The 18,387-nt window shown below is 44.6% G+C and overlaps 1 protein-coding gene across 1 annotated transcript in view; it reads left to right on the forward strand.

Annotated features, from left to right (window-relative positions):
* Positions 1-6,944: 6,944 nt before the first annotated feature.
* cntnap2b (contactin associated protein 2b) overlaps positions 6,945-18,387 on the forward strand; it is a 42,877-nt gene continuing 31,434 nt past the window's right edge. The window contains exon 1 of the mRNA XM_062517377.1: positions 6,945-7,032. Within this exon, the coding sequence (XP_062373361.1) occupies positions 6,945-7,032 (88 nt within the window). The remainder of the gene's footprint in view (positions 7,033-18,387) is intronic.

Raw genomic sequence — 18,387 nt, forward strand, 5'->3', positions numbered from 1 at the left:
CTTCACTGATCTTCTCCCACTGACCTAGTATCACATATTCAGGTATATAGCACATAAATGGTACTTCATTCATCTTTATCACATTGTTTCACAGTGAAGAATGTATAATGGAGCATAAGATGAAATGGTAACTATGGCAGTGTATGTCAACAAGAAAAAGTCATCCGTAATGTATGCACGGCTTTTCTGTCTTTTGAGACTGCATGTCTCAGGCTGTGGTGGTGAGGACTGATGTATAGGGCATTGCTGCTTGAACTGAATGTATGTTGGAGACATTCAAAAGACGTATAGGAGATTGTAAATCTGTAAAACCTTTATAAAGGACGCCAATGAGCAGCTTCAAAGAGCTCCACAAAAGACCATGTGACCCTTGTGAGAGACTAGGGTTTGATTTTATCCAGCTCAAGTACAAAGAGGGAAATATATATTCTCTCTTTCATCACACCGTTGCAGGTGGGGTAATCGCAAATTGTGAGAGAACAGCAATGCAAACATTAGTATCAAACCACTTTCATTAAAACATCAGCATCTTTTTCCCTTTTCTTTTTGCTCTGGGGTGTCTTGTTGTTCCCCTCAAGTGGTTACCAGTGCAAGTGGATGAGGCCCTGACGCAGCTGGGTTTGTACACACTTCTCCTCCTGACACCTACAGTACCTCTTTCTGCTCCGCTTTTACCAAGTCCCACCAGATCACTTGTATGCTATCATGTTGACAGGTGGGTGAACCAGTGGGTGAATACCAATCAGTGTTAACCTCCATTTGTATATACAGTATGCTTAATCTGTATCACACATGATCTTTGGGCTGTTTTGAGTTGCACACACTAAATGCAATGCCTCTTTATTATAGCTTAACTGAGGCTGAGTAAAGCTGCCACTGTACAAACATGAGCAAGTAGGAAGAAACTTTGATTTGGTCATTAATCTGATGTTTTATTATTGACATTGTAGAACCAAAGACCATGCTTCATATATGGCACCCCTAAATGGTCCTTTAAAGGGGACATATTATACCTCTTTTTAAACAAGGTTAGAATTGGTCTCTCCCAAATTGAGCCGTTTCTGGGCTGGCCACGCCTCCGGCTGTGTGTATTGATTACGCTGCTCGTTTCACAGGTGAAAATGACTACAAACAGAGCCGGCATCCAACCACATATGTTAGACCCTGGTGCTAGGGTTGGTCTATGCAAATTCCCTTAGTATTACATCAGAATAAGGGAGCAATCCAAATGGCTCACAGCAGCATCTACAGAAAACGGATGGATGGGGTTTTTTTTCACGCTTGGAGTGTTTATAAGAACAGTAGAAGCCTAAATATGAACACAAAGGCCCACAAAAAGTGAGTTTTGAATAATATGTCCCCTTTAATCCATTTTATGGGTCCATCAAAGGCACCCCTAAGGGTTCTTTAAAAGCCTGCATGGTTCTATAATAGCTCCCCAAGAACCCTCTTTTTTAAGACTGCATGTTAGACGCCAGCAGCCAGACACAGCTCTGGCTGAGAGTCAGAAGGGGAACCTCACAGCCAAAAGTGTCACTTTGTAACAGATGTAAGGTCAGAGCACTGCGGGAGTCATGCTGAGGCTCCACAGGTCACCACTATGCACCTGAGGGAGCTCTGTACTGTGCACCAGGTGGAGTTCCCTTCAGGTGGAGATACAGGTGAAAAACAGACAGTGTGCATGTTGCTCATCTGCACACGTGCTGCGCCTTTTCAACTTAGTGTCCACTTGGGGCAGTATCGTATCTATAAACACACTAAGATGAATGAATAATGATAGCATTGCCTTGATTGTCCATTTGAGAAGTGAACTTTCTGCATAATGTGGCTAGGACATATTCTGTGGACTAAAGAGGAGTGAGGTAGTGGGGCTAGTAGGGCCAACCTTTGGTGGGGATTTTGGGCCTTTGGCGGGGTCAGCATTGTTTTTTTTTTTTTTTTTTTTTTTTTGGCAGGGTTCCTTCCAGCACTCCCCCCTCACGCCCACTCTAAAGACTAGTGAGGTGGGGGCCATTGTTCACATTGTCATGACAACCACAGAAGGTTATGGAGGGAGTCCAACTGGGGCTTCTATAGAGCTGGACAGTCTGCAAAAACTGCCAGAGGGTCTTTTTGGTGGGTATTTTCAAACAGACTCAGTGTGCGTGTGTGTGTATGTGTGTGTGTGTGTGTGTGTGTGTGTGTGTGTGTGTGTGTGTGTGTGTGTGTGTGTGTGTGTGTGTGTGTGTCTGTCTGTCTGTCTGGGCTAACTGAGAAGGGGAGAAAGGTCATGTATATGGTAGTCTTTCCTCTCTTATAGTAAGATATTCCTTTTTTGTTTGATTTCTGCCAGATTCTTAACCATCTACAGTTTTATTTTTTTTACCTTATAGTAAAAACAATGAAACATTCTGTTTAGCAGAGCAGAATGAAATCATTGGTCTGTCTTTTGTCTTCAAGGCAGTTTTCACTAAGTACTGTAGATTTAAATCAAGATAAGAAATGAAGGTTACTGTAAGATAACGGTTCTTGCCTAAGAGGTTTTGGATACCCCAACAAAGACTAATGTTGTTGTTATAGATGTGCTGTGGATGGATGCATACAGTATATACTATGTTAGTGTCATTTCACACTACTGTACACCACATTCTTGATTACTCGCCGCTGTGGCTCTGTTTCTCAGCCGTCAGGGGCAGGTGTCCTCCTGTCCACTGGACACCTGCCTCTAACTGACAGATGCACCTGTCAGACCCTCACCTGGTCAGGCCAGGAGTGTGAGGCTGTATGCATGCAGTCCATATAGGGGCTGCCTCTGGAGGTCCTCCACTGAGCCCTACAGTAAACATTGTTTACTGGCACTGCTGTTGTGACATGGGTCTCAATGTGACTACCCTGGTTAAGAGGAAAACTAAATAAGATGAATAAAATACCCCACCTCTTGTGGTCCACTCCGGACTGTACTGTATGTTTTAAGGGGACCTCTGATTAAGTTCTCACTAGCTCTTCCTGTGTTTTAATGCCGTTCACTAACGGAAGTTCGAGAGGAGCCTGACGGAATTTGCCACACCTCCTTCTTCAATCAGTCAGGTTACTTATTTGCAGTCTACCTGCTGAAGTTTCAGCAACGGCGTTACTCCGCTCGCAACCCACCACCTCCCCTTATACATCCCCCGTCTTCCATACAGTAGGTAAAGAATACAGGCCCGACTCCTGGCTGTGCAGTCGACTCCGGCGCGATTCGGCGAAGCACTTCAGGACCCTGGCTAGAGACTTCGCCAAACATGCTCTTCTATAATGCTTTTATGTCTTTGTGCAAATTTCGGAATGTGAACTAGTGAATTATTGTTTGGTACGGCTCATACTTGGGCATGCACTGGTCACCACACCCCTCAAGCTCTGCCCCTCTAGCTCTCTAATGGCTATATTATCTTGTGCCATCTCAGTCATCACACTAGCAGAGTCTAAGGCCACTTACTCCCTGTTGCTTAGGACAATTCAGAGTAACCCCCACATGTTTTCCGTCAGCATGTGCCATTGAGCAATATGAAAGTATTCAGGTGCATAATCTCATTTAGGATGACATGTAGTCTAGGGGCTTCACAGAGACCATTCACAACACAACAACTCAGAGCTATGCTGCAGTCACACTGTCATGATATACTTGTCTTTCCTCTTGACAAAATGTCCATATTCCAGCATGATGGTTTCACAACAGAGATACTAAGGAATTGAGCCCTGAGGGTGGGTCGGGCATTAAAAATAATTCCCCACAGACTGATGATATTTCACATTTATTAAATTCATCACAGACATTCCTCTGTGAAGGGCGGCATTGAAGATCAGATAAATAGCTGGCAGGAGTCTGTGAGCTAAAAACAACATTCGCTGTGTTCCCTGAAAACAACATTTTGTTGCGGAACATTAGGAATGAAGGAGTCTTCAATATGCTGTTTCATGAGTACCAGCATCTTCTCTCTAGTTTTCCCTTCGTATGACGGTGTCTCTCTATCTATATCCATCTATCTATTTCACTATGCACAGCACCATCCACATTCACTGGCACTCTGATAAAGTTGAGTAAAATGTATTCTGAGAAATTTGGAGAATACAAAGCCAGGGATTTGAGACCATCCCTCTTTAACAACATCTCTCCAGATCATCCATATTCCCAGGTCCCCTCTTGACCTGAAATGACATGGAGTTCATGATGCCAGGCACCCCATGCACCCTAATAAGACTCCTAGGGTTTTGGAATAAAAACAGCCACACGATCTCAGATCCTCCTCCATACTCTTCTCAATATAGTCATCCTTCTATTGCATGTCAAAACAACCTTAAGTGTTTGTTGCTAAAAAGCTACATTTTCATTCCAACATGATTTGATACAGTCTCAATAGCATTTAATAACTCACTCATGCATTTTAGCCTGTATATTGTATCACAGACTTCACTTCTGTTTTTTTTTTTTTTTTTGCTTGTTTGTTTTTGAACCTATATGGATCCACAAATGTTAAGTAGATTATAAATGAAAAAAATTGCATGATGTTATGTTTTAAAGATTTTTAGGGGTGTAAATAATTGTGGTGCATATATTTCTATTAAATGTTTAGGATGCATTGTGTACCTCCAGATTTAGGACTGCTAATAAATGAGGAGGGCACAGTACAGTATGTATCTGTCTAGTTTCTCTCTCTTTGTGTTTCTGACACCCCAAAAATAGAACTGATTTAATATACTCCAACCCCTTCACTCAGTATCTGTAACTTCAGCCACATAGTACTTGTCTGACTCGATGGCCTGGGCTCCTGAAATGCTGACTTCCTCTGAGCGCATGAATGGAGTCAGCCGGGCAGAAGTGAGCTGGAAATCACGGCTTAGCAGACCGGCTTTACAGCAGTAGCACCAGCACCAGCACCAACAGCAGCACCAGCACCAGCACCAGTAGCATGCAGCAGCAGCAGGGTCAGGGCCCAGAGAGGAGCCAGGCAGCCAGACGCCCAGTCTGGCCCATCCCTTCTCTCTGGGCCCTCCAGGGCTGACAGCTGGCTCAGTTGAAGTTGACTTTTCTCTTGAGTAAGTGCCAGCTATCGAGAGGGGCCCTTGAAAATATGGCTTGTGTGAAGCCAAAGAGGATGCTTTTGATAAATTACATTTATATTATAATGTCTTCCCACAGTCAGATATCGGGGGCCACTGTCTTAAATGTTTAAATTGGGAATGTCATTACTTCCTCAAGAGCTGGTGTCTTAAAGCAGGGATTCCCCACGTGTGGTATGCGAGCTGTTTTTGAGGGGTAGGCTGTGCGAGATGAAAAGGGCTAAGCCGGAGAGATCGTTTAAATCTTTTGTAATTAGTCGATTAATTAATTAATTAAATGGGAACCGCTGAAGGGTTTTAGGTAGGTTTGTTTGAGTACAGAGGTACTGTTTTCAAGTAGACAGACCATATTGGTATTCAGTAATTTGCCACTCTTGTCGTGTGGAGGAACTTTAATCCTGCAGTAGGCTAATTCTACCGTTTCCTCAAACATAAAGAACTAGATTGTTCTGCAACAAAGAGGACATATGTTTGGGAAAACAAAATAGGCAATATAGGCCTACCTACTTTTGCGGTTCACACGGATTCGCCAGATCTGATTATATCCACCATTCCCGGAATGGGTTTGGGAGGACAAGGTGATCTTTGCTTTATGACAGAATGTCTCCATCTGCAGGCCACGTGGACAATTGAGCTCTCAGACGCATGCAAGTTATTTACAACACGTCCCCGTCTCATATTTCAGTATCGATACTCCAATTTTACGGTAACCGATTTAATAGGTGTGTCTACACAGTGTTTATTTCCGAAAAGAACACTTACTATAGCCTACTTACACCCGACATCAATGATAGCCTACGGTGTTCTGAAAACAATTACTGTGACAATATGTATACAATAATACAATTAGATCATAATTATTGTGGGAGCTTATATATTTTAGCATGTTTGTTCTAATGACAATAAACAGTGATCAGCAATAAGGAATTACACCTCAGGTCCGTTGGTAGCCAAGCCGATAAAACGCGAAATAGAGTGTAGGTGCGTAGAGTGTGGGCTAAGGCTGTTGGGGGTTTTATAGGCTTTTACACCTTCCGGACAAATCGGATCTTCTTTTTTTCTTATTTCTCAGCCTTTCGTTTTGCACTGTGCTAGAGAGTGGGCGCTTAAAATAATAATAATAAAAAAAATATATGCGTTTGCACTGATCTTTTCAAAAGCATGTATTTTCAGTTATATGCAACTCACAATACAACCAAATGTGATGTTTATTTTCATGACAACAATTACTTCCTACCTTTATTAGCCACAAAATCAAATCTAATTTGTGAAGCAATATGAAACATGTGCGCAATCAATGTGTACTGGAAAGAGAGACAATGGAAATAGGTTGTGCTGTGGTCCATAGTATGCATACGTCAAAAGCCTTACTTGGTCGAATCCACCTTAAACCACTTAAGAACCCCTCCTCGTTTTCTTTTCTTCGACTCGTGTCCCCCATGTGTGTTTGGTGGGCCATACCAATTCATACACAAACGGGGGACATCGGGACGTTAACTTCAGCACCTGGACAGCGACCCTTTCGGAGGCCTTGTTTCAAATTGGATATATGCACTCTAACAATGCAAACAGAGGAAACATACCAAAATATTGTGGAACAATGCAATGTGAATACGCGTTCTGAAAAACAACCCAGCGCTCTTTGTCAAGGAAGGCCTGTAGTTGCTGGGTGATAGTGGTTGAATTGCGCACCAGCTCGAAGAGCATTTGCTTGGTAGCAGCCCCAGTACTGCTGCTCATATAACCGTAACTGTGCTACAGCCTTGTGGGTTCCCTCCGCGAAGGGAGGGGTGTGATAGCCTACCAGCCGCACAGTGTAAGAGAAAATATCCACGATCGCTTTTGTTGACGGCGCTTTGAAAGAGAAGATGTGGCGGTTCCCCAGACCTGGGGTAACGTTATTGCTGTGGATACTTGGAGTCCTCGGCAACCTAAGCACAGCGCGCTCAGCATCCCGTAAGTAGCCTACACGCTGTCGCGGAGAGGAAATTGCTGCTGGTGCTTTGTAGTCCTTTACGGTGACAGGGCATTGCGGGATGTTGTTGTGCGTTAACGTATATCAACCCGTTGTGTGTCTCGCTCGCTCTCCATCTCTTTCACCACAAATTTCATGATTTTGTTTTACTGATTTGAAATGATTTGATTTCTGTGGCAAACGACAGTCCTGTGATCCATTACCTTACCAATTATTTAATCGCTTTACCTGTGAATGTAAATTACGAAAATGTCACGTGGAATCCATTGCTCGTTCTGTGAGCTTTTTTGGGGGTTGAGAATATTGTAATGGTAACGTAAGGTGAGTTTAACTGTGGCCTCATTTAGCAAATTGTTTACAGTCTATATTTGAGTCATGATCTTTGGTCATGCTGCATTATCTTGGATCTTTGTTCATTTTGTTGAGTCCTTGTAGAGTCCTGAAATAGATGTTCAAAACGTGTAAGTTGTTTGTGTAGCCTGAAATATTCGGTAACCAGAGGCAGCTGAACACACTGGACTTCATGTCTTCATAACAAAATGAAGTTAACCCCGTCATTATCACTTAAGATATATTTCAGTATATTGAACATGAAATAGCCTTCATGTTGGCTTAACTGCTCAAGAAAGGTCAGAAATTCATGTTAGAGTACAGTAGCTGAGCATTTTAGGCAATTATGCAGTCTGTTTATAAACTGTTGTCTTTATGAAGTCATGTATTAGACACATGCCTCTAAGCATCATTGAGCATGAAGTCAAGGCCCCTGTGCTTTTATGGGCTGTGGAGCGTACATTTGTCATTCTGGTGACCCCAGCTGCAGCTGAATTTGGAAATTAATTCCTGGGTCATAATTGAGTCGGTGCCTGTGATTCACAGTGCTTCTTGCGGCTGAGCTGCTTTCGCTTGTCTCACTTAGTCATCTTGATATGGACGCTGAATGTGCACTTTGTAACCACTTTTCACAGCACTAACTTTAATTTTGAATATATACTGCTCTCCCCAACCCACCTCTCTCTCTTTATCTCTATCTCTCTCTTTCTCTCTCTCTTCCTCTCCCTCTCGTGCACTCTCTGTATGCGTGTGAATATGTGCATTGTTTGAGATACTTGCATCAGCATTTATTTGATCCTTTTGCGGTAGGTCATCATAATTTCATTAACTTCCACTTCTCTGTCATCACCTTGTGTATAAAACACACCTCTCACCCCAGACATGCACTTGTTTATGGGATATTGTGTATAAAACACACCTCTCACCCCAGACATGCACTTGTTTATGGGATATTGTGTATAAAACACACCTCTCACCCCAGACATGCACTTGTTTATGGGATATTGTGTATAAAACACACCTCTCACCCCAGGCATGCACTTGTTTATGGGATATTGCCGTAGCAGGCAGCAGGTATGACTGTGCTCTAAGACATGGGAGCTGCTGCTTTCATGAGCTTGGCCCGGAGATCCGCTCTGAAGTCAGTTGTGATTTGGAGTGTGTTTGTGAAACAATAGCAACATACAGTAGAGCAGCACATCAGCGTGAGCGCGGTGGAGAATCTGCTCACTGTCCTTTAATGTGATGTGTTTTGCCCACTCACCCACCTGCTCTCAGGTCAGCTCACAGTCACCATCAACACTTTACTCAATTTAGAATGAGAGTGATTTATGAATCATAGCCACATTTTGTTTAGATGTATGGTGTGTGGGGTGTGTGTGTGTGTGTGTGTGTGTGTGTGTGTGTGTGTGTGTGTGTTTTGTTCCCTTTGACAGAAGACAATTATTTGACTTTTTATAATAACCTCAAGCTTTCCAATTAACTGTGCACGCTTGACAAATGAGAGGAGATATCCAGAGAGTTTAATAACCCAATTCCTGCTCAGCATTTGCGGCGCCCAAAAGAAATCCACTTCATTAATTTGATTGATTTGCTTCCACACAACTCCCATACAAATGCTCTTCAGGGAAATATGATCAGGAACACCAAATAAAGGGCTTTCATTTTCAGGAGTAAACACAAAACTAAACAACTCCTCTAACTTGTGTTGAGCAGGATGTGGAATTACCTCTGAGAGTCCATGCCTCCCTCTCTCTCTCTCTCTTTCTCTCTCTCTCTCTCTCTCTCTGCCTCTCTCTCTCTCTCTCAAAATGAGCAGCTCACTCTCCTAATTCCAAACCATGCTCATTATAAAGGAGTAAGTTGCCAAAGTGATTTTCCGGCGCGCGCTGCAGTGCCTCTTCACATTCTTGTCCGTTCCACTTCCTGCGTGCTCCCAGGATGTGCGGCCGCGCTGCGCTGCGCTGCGCTGCGCTGCGTTGCGTTACGTAAGGCCCTCATATGTTACAGTAATCCCAGCCTCCCACTCTGATTAGGTGTGGAAGGGAGACAAGGCTCACCAGCTCCCCAGCAGGCCCATCCAGCTCACTCTGCCTTCAGTCTTGAGCTCGGGATGTTTTTTTTTTTCCTTCTTCAGGGTTTTTTTTGTTATGTTAATGAACCCTGCAGCTCATTGGGATTCTGGGCACCTGCCAGTGAACGTTTGTCAACCAATATGACGCCGGGGGTTGTTGTAAGACCCCTCCCCCCGGCAAGCCAACCCCCCCTCGTACACACACACACATGCACACACACACACGCACCCAGGCCTTGGCCCCTCCCTTTGTCTGTCTGCTGCTGATGGACACCTCGGAACAAAGAGTGCTGAGGGGCCGCACGCAGAGCTGATGGAGAGTGCTGTGGATTACCTCAGCAAGCCTTAGAAGTGACGCCTAAGCCAACATCACCTTTCTCCATTCATGGGGATTCCTCAATAGAGAGCCCCCAAGCTCATCAAGTAATCATGCTAAAGTCTCAGCTGCTATTGAGGAAGACCTTACATCTTTACACTGATTTGAAAGCACCAGATATAGACTAGTTCTCACTGAAGAGAAATGGAAAATCAAGTGAAAGATTAAAGAAGAAAGAGAAAAAAATAAAAGGAAATCCGTGGTGAGATTTTTGCCTAGAACAACAAGAAATGCGTTCTTTTTTTCGTGGCCTTGGACTGACAAAAGCGCGAACATCAGGCTCTCAATTAGGCTCCCTCTCAGCTCCGTACAGACCCCCAGCAGGCTGCACTGACTCACCAGCCGCTCGCCTCGCGCACACAGCACAACAAATGGGGCCCCTCACGTCTGCATTCTAGCTCCCCTGTCTCTGGTGTTTCTCTCTCTGTCTCACTCTCTGTTTCTCATTCTGTCTCTCACTTCTCTCCCAATCCCCCTCCTCTCCTTTGCTCCCCCTCACCCTCTCTTGCTTTCTTTCTCCTTATGTGTTTCTCTTCCTTCCTTTCTCTCTCTCTCTCTCTCTCTTTTTTTCTCTCACTCTCCATTTCCCTATGCCTAACCGACCTTCCCTACTGTCTTTGATTGGCTGTGTCATATGTAAATCACTTTTCATTCAAGGCAGGCACACTCCACACACACACACACACACACACACACACACACACTCACCACCGAGTCAGTTGTCGGCCTCATTCGCTTTCTTTCTGGGGTGTGAACAAAAGAGGAGGAGAAGGAGGGGGCGAGGGGGGCACCCGTAGAGAGGTGCTGGTCACAGACTCCTGTCCACTCATTAACACAAGATGAGGAGCGCGCTGGTCTCAGGCCCATAATTGACAGCTTACACAACAAAGGTAATCACCCGTGCCAACTGGCAACAGCTGCTGAGACCGGGCAGCCTGGATGAAGCCATAAAGCTCTCATTAGAAGTTTCATTGCCTCTTAACACCTACATTATTATGTTAGGCTCAGGAGTGACAGAGAGGCAAGTCACCGCATAAGAGAGTCGATGTGATAGCTGAAGCTTCCTCTGCTACATCACTGGCACACCGCATGCAGTTTCTGATGTGGGTGTAGAAGTGGTGCATCTAGTGATACTGGACCCTGCAATACACACACACACATACACACCCTGAGAACAAGGTGCTATAACCAAATATGGTGCATGCTACATTTATGGCATCCCTAAATGGTTCTTGAAACAATTTTGAAGTGTTCCAAAAGAAGGGTTCTTTAAAGCCTCCATGGCTCTATATACTGTAGCACTCCAAGAACCCTTTTTAAGAGTGTACTACTGTACATGCTGCTCATGGAGGTGTGTAGTAGCACACATAATAAACATGATATATTCTGTCTGTGCAGGTTGATGTGGTGGTCTGCTGCATATGTGTGCTGTGGCTGGCTTGACATTCATAGTGATGTTGGAGGTGCATGCTGTGATTGTGTCTTTATCTGGTTGTTGGAGCCTGGCACTGGTGATGCTGAACTCTGAGGTGCCTGCTGAAGGGTGTGTTTGTTGGTGGCAGTTCAGAGCGACAGGAGAGGAATTGCTTTTCTTTTGGACAGAAAAAGGAGAATGAATTTATTTCAACTCGAGACATTTCAGCCTGATTCAGACTCCCCAGTTGGTTATTCATCGAATTCATTAGAAGCTTATGCATGGAGTGAAAGCTAAGAGATGCTCAAGTCTAGTTCAAGGGGAAAACGCTTCTCCTTCTTTCCTTTGCCTATTGAGTAGAGTGGGTAAGCAGTTGGTTTTGACAATGCAGCAGAGAAACACTAATCCACACACTCACACTCTCAAATTAAGTTTTACCTCAGAATGACATATCCTTGGATGATCTACTGGAGTTAATACAGCTCCATATATATTTTCTTTTTGTTTGTTTGAAGGAGGCAACATTTGAGGCTAGAGGCTACAGTAGGTCTCTTCTGTGCCATTGATTCAGGCCTATAGATGTGTTGGAGAGAACAGAGAGTAAGAGAGAGTGAGGCAAATGTCATTAATGAGATTGCAGCATTGCATTCGGTGTGAGAGGTCCAATCTGTGCTCTCAGAGTCTTAAAGGAGGTCCATCTAAGGCAGAGGGAAAGTCAAGTGTGTTCCTGATCGATAAGTGCCAGTGGATATGTGAGAGGAGTTAGTGCAGATGGATGCACGGGGGCAAATGAGATTTGAGAATTGGTGCTTGAGAGGTGCGTGGGAGGCAGGAAGTTAGGGAACGTGTTAAGCTCATTTGTCAATTAGCATCATAGGTTACCATGGCAGGTTACCATAGCCACCCACCAGCCTCACAGAGATTTATCATCCAGGCAGCAGCCGATTTGAAATCAGGTCCGATTCTGGACACATGCAGCTTTGAGTGGTCTGGAGTTGCGCTGCCCAGAGGCTGTGTTGGGTTTCTACCGAGCGGCTCAGAGAAAGTGTGGAGAGGGAAAGACTCGTTAAAGATGTAGTCACAAAAGATGTAGTCACAAAAGGTTGTCGATATTTAAGCTAAAGAGATCATCAAATTACACCTCTCCCTCCTATGCTCCTAAAACACCTTATTGCAGTAATTGGCTGGAATTATTTATGCCTCAGTTTGTTTACAGACAGGACTGAGGAAGAAGACTTTTATGAGTGCAAGTACTGAGCAGGCAGCTAGAGGATCTTTAACAGCTCACTGCATTTGCCAAAAAATGTTTGAACAGAACCTTTACGCAACATTCAGCTGTTGGCTGTACCCCAACAAAGCATTGAATGAGATGCAGCCTGCATGTGTTACCTGATACATTGGTTCCCCGTTGGGTCTAATGGGAAACCCTCAATTCTGTATCATGCTTCTTCAGTGTTAGTAGGGGCTAGTGCATATGTGTGTGTGGAGGGGGGGCAGAGAGAGACAGAGAGAGTGTGTTGTATGCATTTTCTTTGCTTAAAGCCGTGTGTGTGGCTCCACGCATGGCATGACACTCTCATGCGTTTCCCTGCCACAGCCTGACCTTAATACTGCTTTTAGTGTAACCACTGTAGACAGCCGCAGTGATGCCCCCGATGGCGGGCGGGGACAGGAGGTCCCAAGAGGGGCCACCGTGACACAGATACCCGAGCCCTGCACAAGTGCCCAGAAACATCCCGGGAACGTCGGAGCTACGTCGGAGAAACTGTAGCAGCTTGAGCAGCCCTGCACCAATCTGTGTTAGGAAAGACCCAGATGATGAATGGGCCTCCTTAGAAGTAGACTGTATCGGTGCTGTCTGCCCTCTCCCCATAGGAGCCTAATTAGTTGTGTGTTGTGTGCTTGTTAGCTTCGCACGCATGTTCTCTAGGCGTGATTGAAAGCTGCAGGGTTTCACATGAAACATTTAAGAGCTGCTCTTCCCGTTCCCTTAAAACCTATATATTCCCAGTAGGTCATTCACACTCTCCTGAGCCTCTCGGAATTACTTCCCGACTCTCTCTTGTCTCGCTGAATGCTTAACTAAGCTAAAAAAGAAAAAGCTATTCAAGGCTATCTTGCAGAAGTTAAAAAACACCACAGTATGTCCTGATGTTTTTTAAAGCCACGGCTAAAATGATCATTGCTAATCGCCAGCGATGGCTAATTCCCCCCACATTTCTCCTCTCTCCATGCGAGATTGAGGTTATTGGTTTTAATGCGCTGCTCCTGATTCATCCTCATTGCCGCATAAGACCCTCTGCTTCATCGCCGGAGCCAGTAATGCATCTGAAATTACAGCACTCACAGCTACCTGGGCGCTCCAGGGAATTGGGAATTCAGAGTTCGCAGCCTGCAACAAGACTTTGAGTGATTCTGCATGGCGCAAACCGTGCTGGTGAAAAAACAGCTGACGATGGAATGGGCCCAGCGACTGGTCAGTTCCATCCGTGGGAACTGCATCCGATATCCCAGCGGAGCCATCTGTTCCAGAAATGTTCTCTCCTATGCAGGAATGCAAGACACTTACTGTAAACACACAGTGCTAAACATCCGTGTGTGACTGTACTGAGTGTAAAATATTCAGAGCCACTGTTTGCAAACAGAAATAGCTTAGGCTGAGGTAGCTGGACTCAGTGGCATTTTTTAACATAGAGTGGAAGAAAAGGACTAGTACAGTGGTTATATATATATATCAGCATCTCTCTCTCTCTCTCTCTCTCTCTCTCTCTCTCTCTCTCTCCTACTGTGTGTGAGTAATGTGTATGATAAAGCGTGCAACATACATTTGGGATGGCCCACGGGCAATGATGCTTTTCCAGGAATATAAATGAGATCATACAATCAGGAGACTGGGGGCCTTTTTCTGTGTGAAACATTCCATCTGTGCAAGACCAAATGAAAGATGCTAAATAGGACTGTCAACATGTGTTTACTCCCTGCCACCTCCATTTGAAGACCATATAATGTTTTGTTTTGTTTCGTTGTATGTGTGTGTGTGTGTATGTGTGTGTGTGTGTGTGTGGGTGTGTGTGTGTGTGTGTGTGTGTGTGTGTGTGTGTGTGTGTGTGTGTGTGTGTGTGTGTGTGTGTGTGTGTGTGCGTGCGTGTGTGTGTGTTCGTTGCTGATAAGGATCACTTAGTAGCTTGGCTTCAACTCTAAAAAGGTACCTCTGTTCCTTATGCTAATGGCTATGTTAATCTGATGGATCCAGGATTGCAAATGTTTTTAGGCTATTATGATTAATAACAAGTGCAACTGCAGCTGTCCAAATACTGTAGAGGTCCGAATTCCCTGAAAATGTACCACTACCATTTTGAGCTAAAAAAACAAAAATCCTTTCATTTCAACATCTTCTGAATCATGCTGTTTTAATTTTATCGAGTTTCAGCATGAGACTTGAGCTCTAACAAAGGCTTAATTAAAGAAATAGAGGCAAAATAGCCTTAATTACAACAGGCCCTGTATGCCTTTTGTAATGTAATATTCATGAGCGAGATAATTAGGGGAAAAAAGAGTGTTCATGTTCTCTGTGTGAGCTATGCTGCCCTTCTACATTCACCTCTGCAGTAAGCTCTTCATTTCAGATCTTCCTGCACCAAACCCTCACTGTGGGGCCATTAATGTTGCATGTTCACATGGCGGTGTTTTCATTGGACAGGGGTCACTTTTAGGTCAGCATCAGTGTTTTTTTTTCCCTGACGGTTGTGATTTCTTTTCTTCTCTCTCCTGCTCGAGAGCAGCCCCAGTCTCAGTAAATTGGATAAGCAAGCGAGCTCCAGACATCCCTCCATTCTCACACTGCACATCAATCATTCATCCCGCGCACCACGCTTGACCCAGTCTTAGGTGAGGAGGAGCTGCCTGCGTCTCTCAATGGCGCAGGCAGAGCAGGGTGGTGGCGGTGGCGGGCTCCTTTCTGCTTCCTTCAGCACCCCACCCAGCAGCCAGGGAACTACAAACTCCGCACTGCTCACTGCTCTCCTCATCTCACCCCCCACCCCCACCCCCCCCCACCTGCAGACTTTAGCAGTGATGACAAAGTCCAAAAAAGTGTCCTACCCTTCTCTTTCAGTAGTCACTCACACTGTAGTTGTTGCTGTGTGTTGGGTTTGTTTCATACCTCTCTATACAGTATATTATCATATATCTTGTGAGTAGAGGAAAAGAATGGAAGATGGTGTCCCACGAGGATCTATGTGTTTGAGTACCAACAGTGCCTTGCATAGGTTTTCCTTCAGACACAACGCAACACAACAATAGCACCACTGGAGTCTCTGAAGCCCATTGGTGTCGTGCAGCAATTGGTCCAGTTAGTTGCAGCATTGTGTGATGCACAGGCACACTACATTGTTATTATTGAACTCTGACTAAGGCTTGCCATGATGGCTACTATTGTAAACTGAACTCAGTGGGCAGCGCAAATAGCTTTATATGTGAAAGGGCCTTTGGACAGAGTTAGCCCTCTGACAGCAGAGGATGGTTTAGAGACTTTAGTGCTTTAATTTGACGCTTGGTGTCTCCCCACTAATCTCCAGGGATTTGAGCTTCAATGTCTCATCGTCTGCTTGTGTTCACTCAGACATCCTGATGGACAGAGTCACAGCCGTGTCACAGAGGGTCACTGAAAGCACAAAATGCACTGCAGCCTCTGATTGGTGCCGACTAACGCCAGACAATGTGCCATTTTGACCTGATTTTTGTCCCCCAATCAGTTGGAGCCAACAAACTTTTGAATCTGGTCTGTCCGATTTGTCGTGTAGTTTGAGCAGGCTTATGGTGCATGATTAGAAGACTTAATCGTTGGTGTTCCAGTTCCATTCCGATCTAAGTGGATATCTAGTCGGACATTTTTGTCTGCCGTCTTCAAGGAAAATGCAGTGCCTACCAGGCTTAGGTGGGACTTGGTGTCTTTGGAACAGTATCCCCTAATCAAGAACCTGTTTGTGAGATTTACTGTAACACAGGCATCTCATTCTCTGCTCCACTAGAGCGTTTACTTTCCTTTGCTGGATCGATAAACAAGCTTCACCTGTGATGTCTCAATGGCAGACTTTTACAGAAGTTTGTAGTGCATAAAACTTAGGCATTGAACTAGAGACCCGTGCAATGAAAGCCACAGGTGTTGTAGTGTGTGTGTGTGTGTGTGTGTGTGTGTGTGTGTGTGTGTGTGTGTGTGTGTGTGTGTGTGTGTGTGTGTGTGTGTGTGTGTCTGTGTGTCTGTGTGTCTGTGTGTCTGTGTGTGTGTGTGTGTGTGTGTGTGTGTGTCTGTGTGTGTGTGTGTGTGTGTGTGTGTGTTTGTATGGGGCCACAATGCTGAAGGCTGATGTTCAGACTCTTTCTCCTCTTCAATGTCCTTCCCTTTCTTTGTCTCTTTAACTCTCACATTTGATGATTACACACACACACATACACACTCGCTCACTCTCGCGCTCTCTCTCTCTCTCACTCTCTCTCTCACACACACACACACACACACACACACACACACACATATACACCTAATCCCTTCTCTCTGTCTTCATTTAAAAGTTGCCTATTTAATTCAGTCATACATTAAACCTAAGCTTAAGCTGTCATTCAACTGTGTCTGTGATAAGTTCTGCACCACGCAATCAAGTTGAAAGCTGTGAAGTTTCTTCCCTACCAAATATCTATGAATATTTTAGAGAAACATTTTGGCTGATAGAGTCTAGCTTTACTTTTTTTGGAGTTTGGACGAAACATTTTAGCTTGAGAGTGTCTTCTTCGTTCTGCTGCTGAAAGGAAAGGATGAGCAGAGCAGGAGGGAATCTAGCCACACTGTATGTGTGCGCACACAGTCCGTGGTTGCTCTTGTCGAACTAATTGTACAGAAATAGGTCATTTTCCTCTGATGAGCTTGGACATCTGGACAGAAATTCATGCTCATTAAGCTCCAACACATAGTGTTAGTTGAAAACATTTCCTGACACTGATGACCAAACCTTTCATTTATATTCTTCACTGTTCTCTCACCCTGACACTGCACTGCTCACTTCAAAGCATTGTGGGAAATAAATGAACGGAATACAACAGCTCCTATATGATGAAGGATACCGGAGCAACACAGAAGTTGTCTGAGACTTCTTTTTTAATGCAACGGCGCACAGCAAAAGACTAACACTTAAACGTTCACTACATCTTCACCAGAGTCTGTGTTGCGTCGGTATCCCTCATCAGTTTGAGCTTGACCCCTCCTGTGGATGCACCAGTTGTTTGCAGAAGCACATACTGTAGGATCTACCCCCTGTTTACTGCAGCTCCTGTGTTCTGAGTGCTATGTGTTAACAGCTCTACCCCCTGTTATACTTACATGAATGGGAAAAGCTCAGTCTCAGTGAGAGACTGCTCAGACTCCATGAGGCTGGGTTGGGACGGAGGCCCATTCTGCTTGAGCACGTTTGCATATTGATCCCTACTTTGCGAATGAGAGGCCCGGCTGCATAAATCTCAGTCCGTGGAGGGCAGACTGATTTATGAGCCTGACCTTTGCAGACCGAACGGCAGACACGTTCGGTGTAATCTACTTAGAGCATATGAAAAAGTTCATGATGGGGAAAGACAGATAATCACATTTTGTGCGCACACACGCACACATACTGTACACACACGCGCGCACACATACACATGCACAGAGATAGAGAGAGAAGAGTGTGTGGATGAAGGCTGTGTGGGGAGTTGTGTGTATGCACAACATTTGTCAGTGTTTGTCGTTACCTCAATTCCAGACTCTGAAAGTGTTGAGGGAGTGAGAGCTCAACAGCTTGGCGGTTGGCGAGCAGTGGACATGATCTGCTATCTCACTTATTCACCTCGTGTGTCCTCCCTGTACACACGGCTCTCTGCTCTTTAATTGCCTAGTAATTGGGCAACAAGGACCCAGAAAGTAGAGTCGACCTCTCACTCTGCACTGGGACTCTGCTGCGCTGTAGTCATCCACTAAATATTGGCCATAAGTCAAGTAGTGTTTGAGAGATTTATATGGGAAAGGTTAGGTCGATCATGAGTTTCATTCATTCATTAATTCATTCATTCTGTATTTCATTTCTTCTGTCTGTAATTCATTCTCTCTTTCAAAGTAA

The sequence above is a fragment of the Sardina pilchardus genome, chromosome 2 (genome assembly GCF_963854185.1).
Source record: "Sardina pilchardus chromosome 2, fSarPil1.1, whole genome shotgun sequence".
NCBI classification, from domain to species: Eukaryota; Metazoa; Chordata; class Actinopteri; order Clupeiformes; family Clupeidae; genus Sardina; species Sardina pilchardus.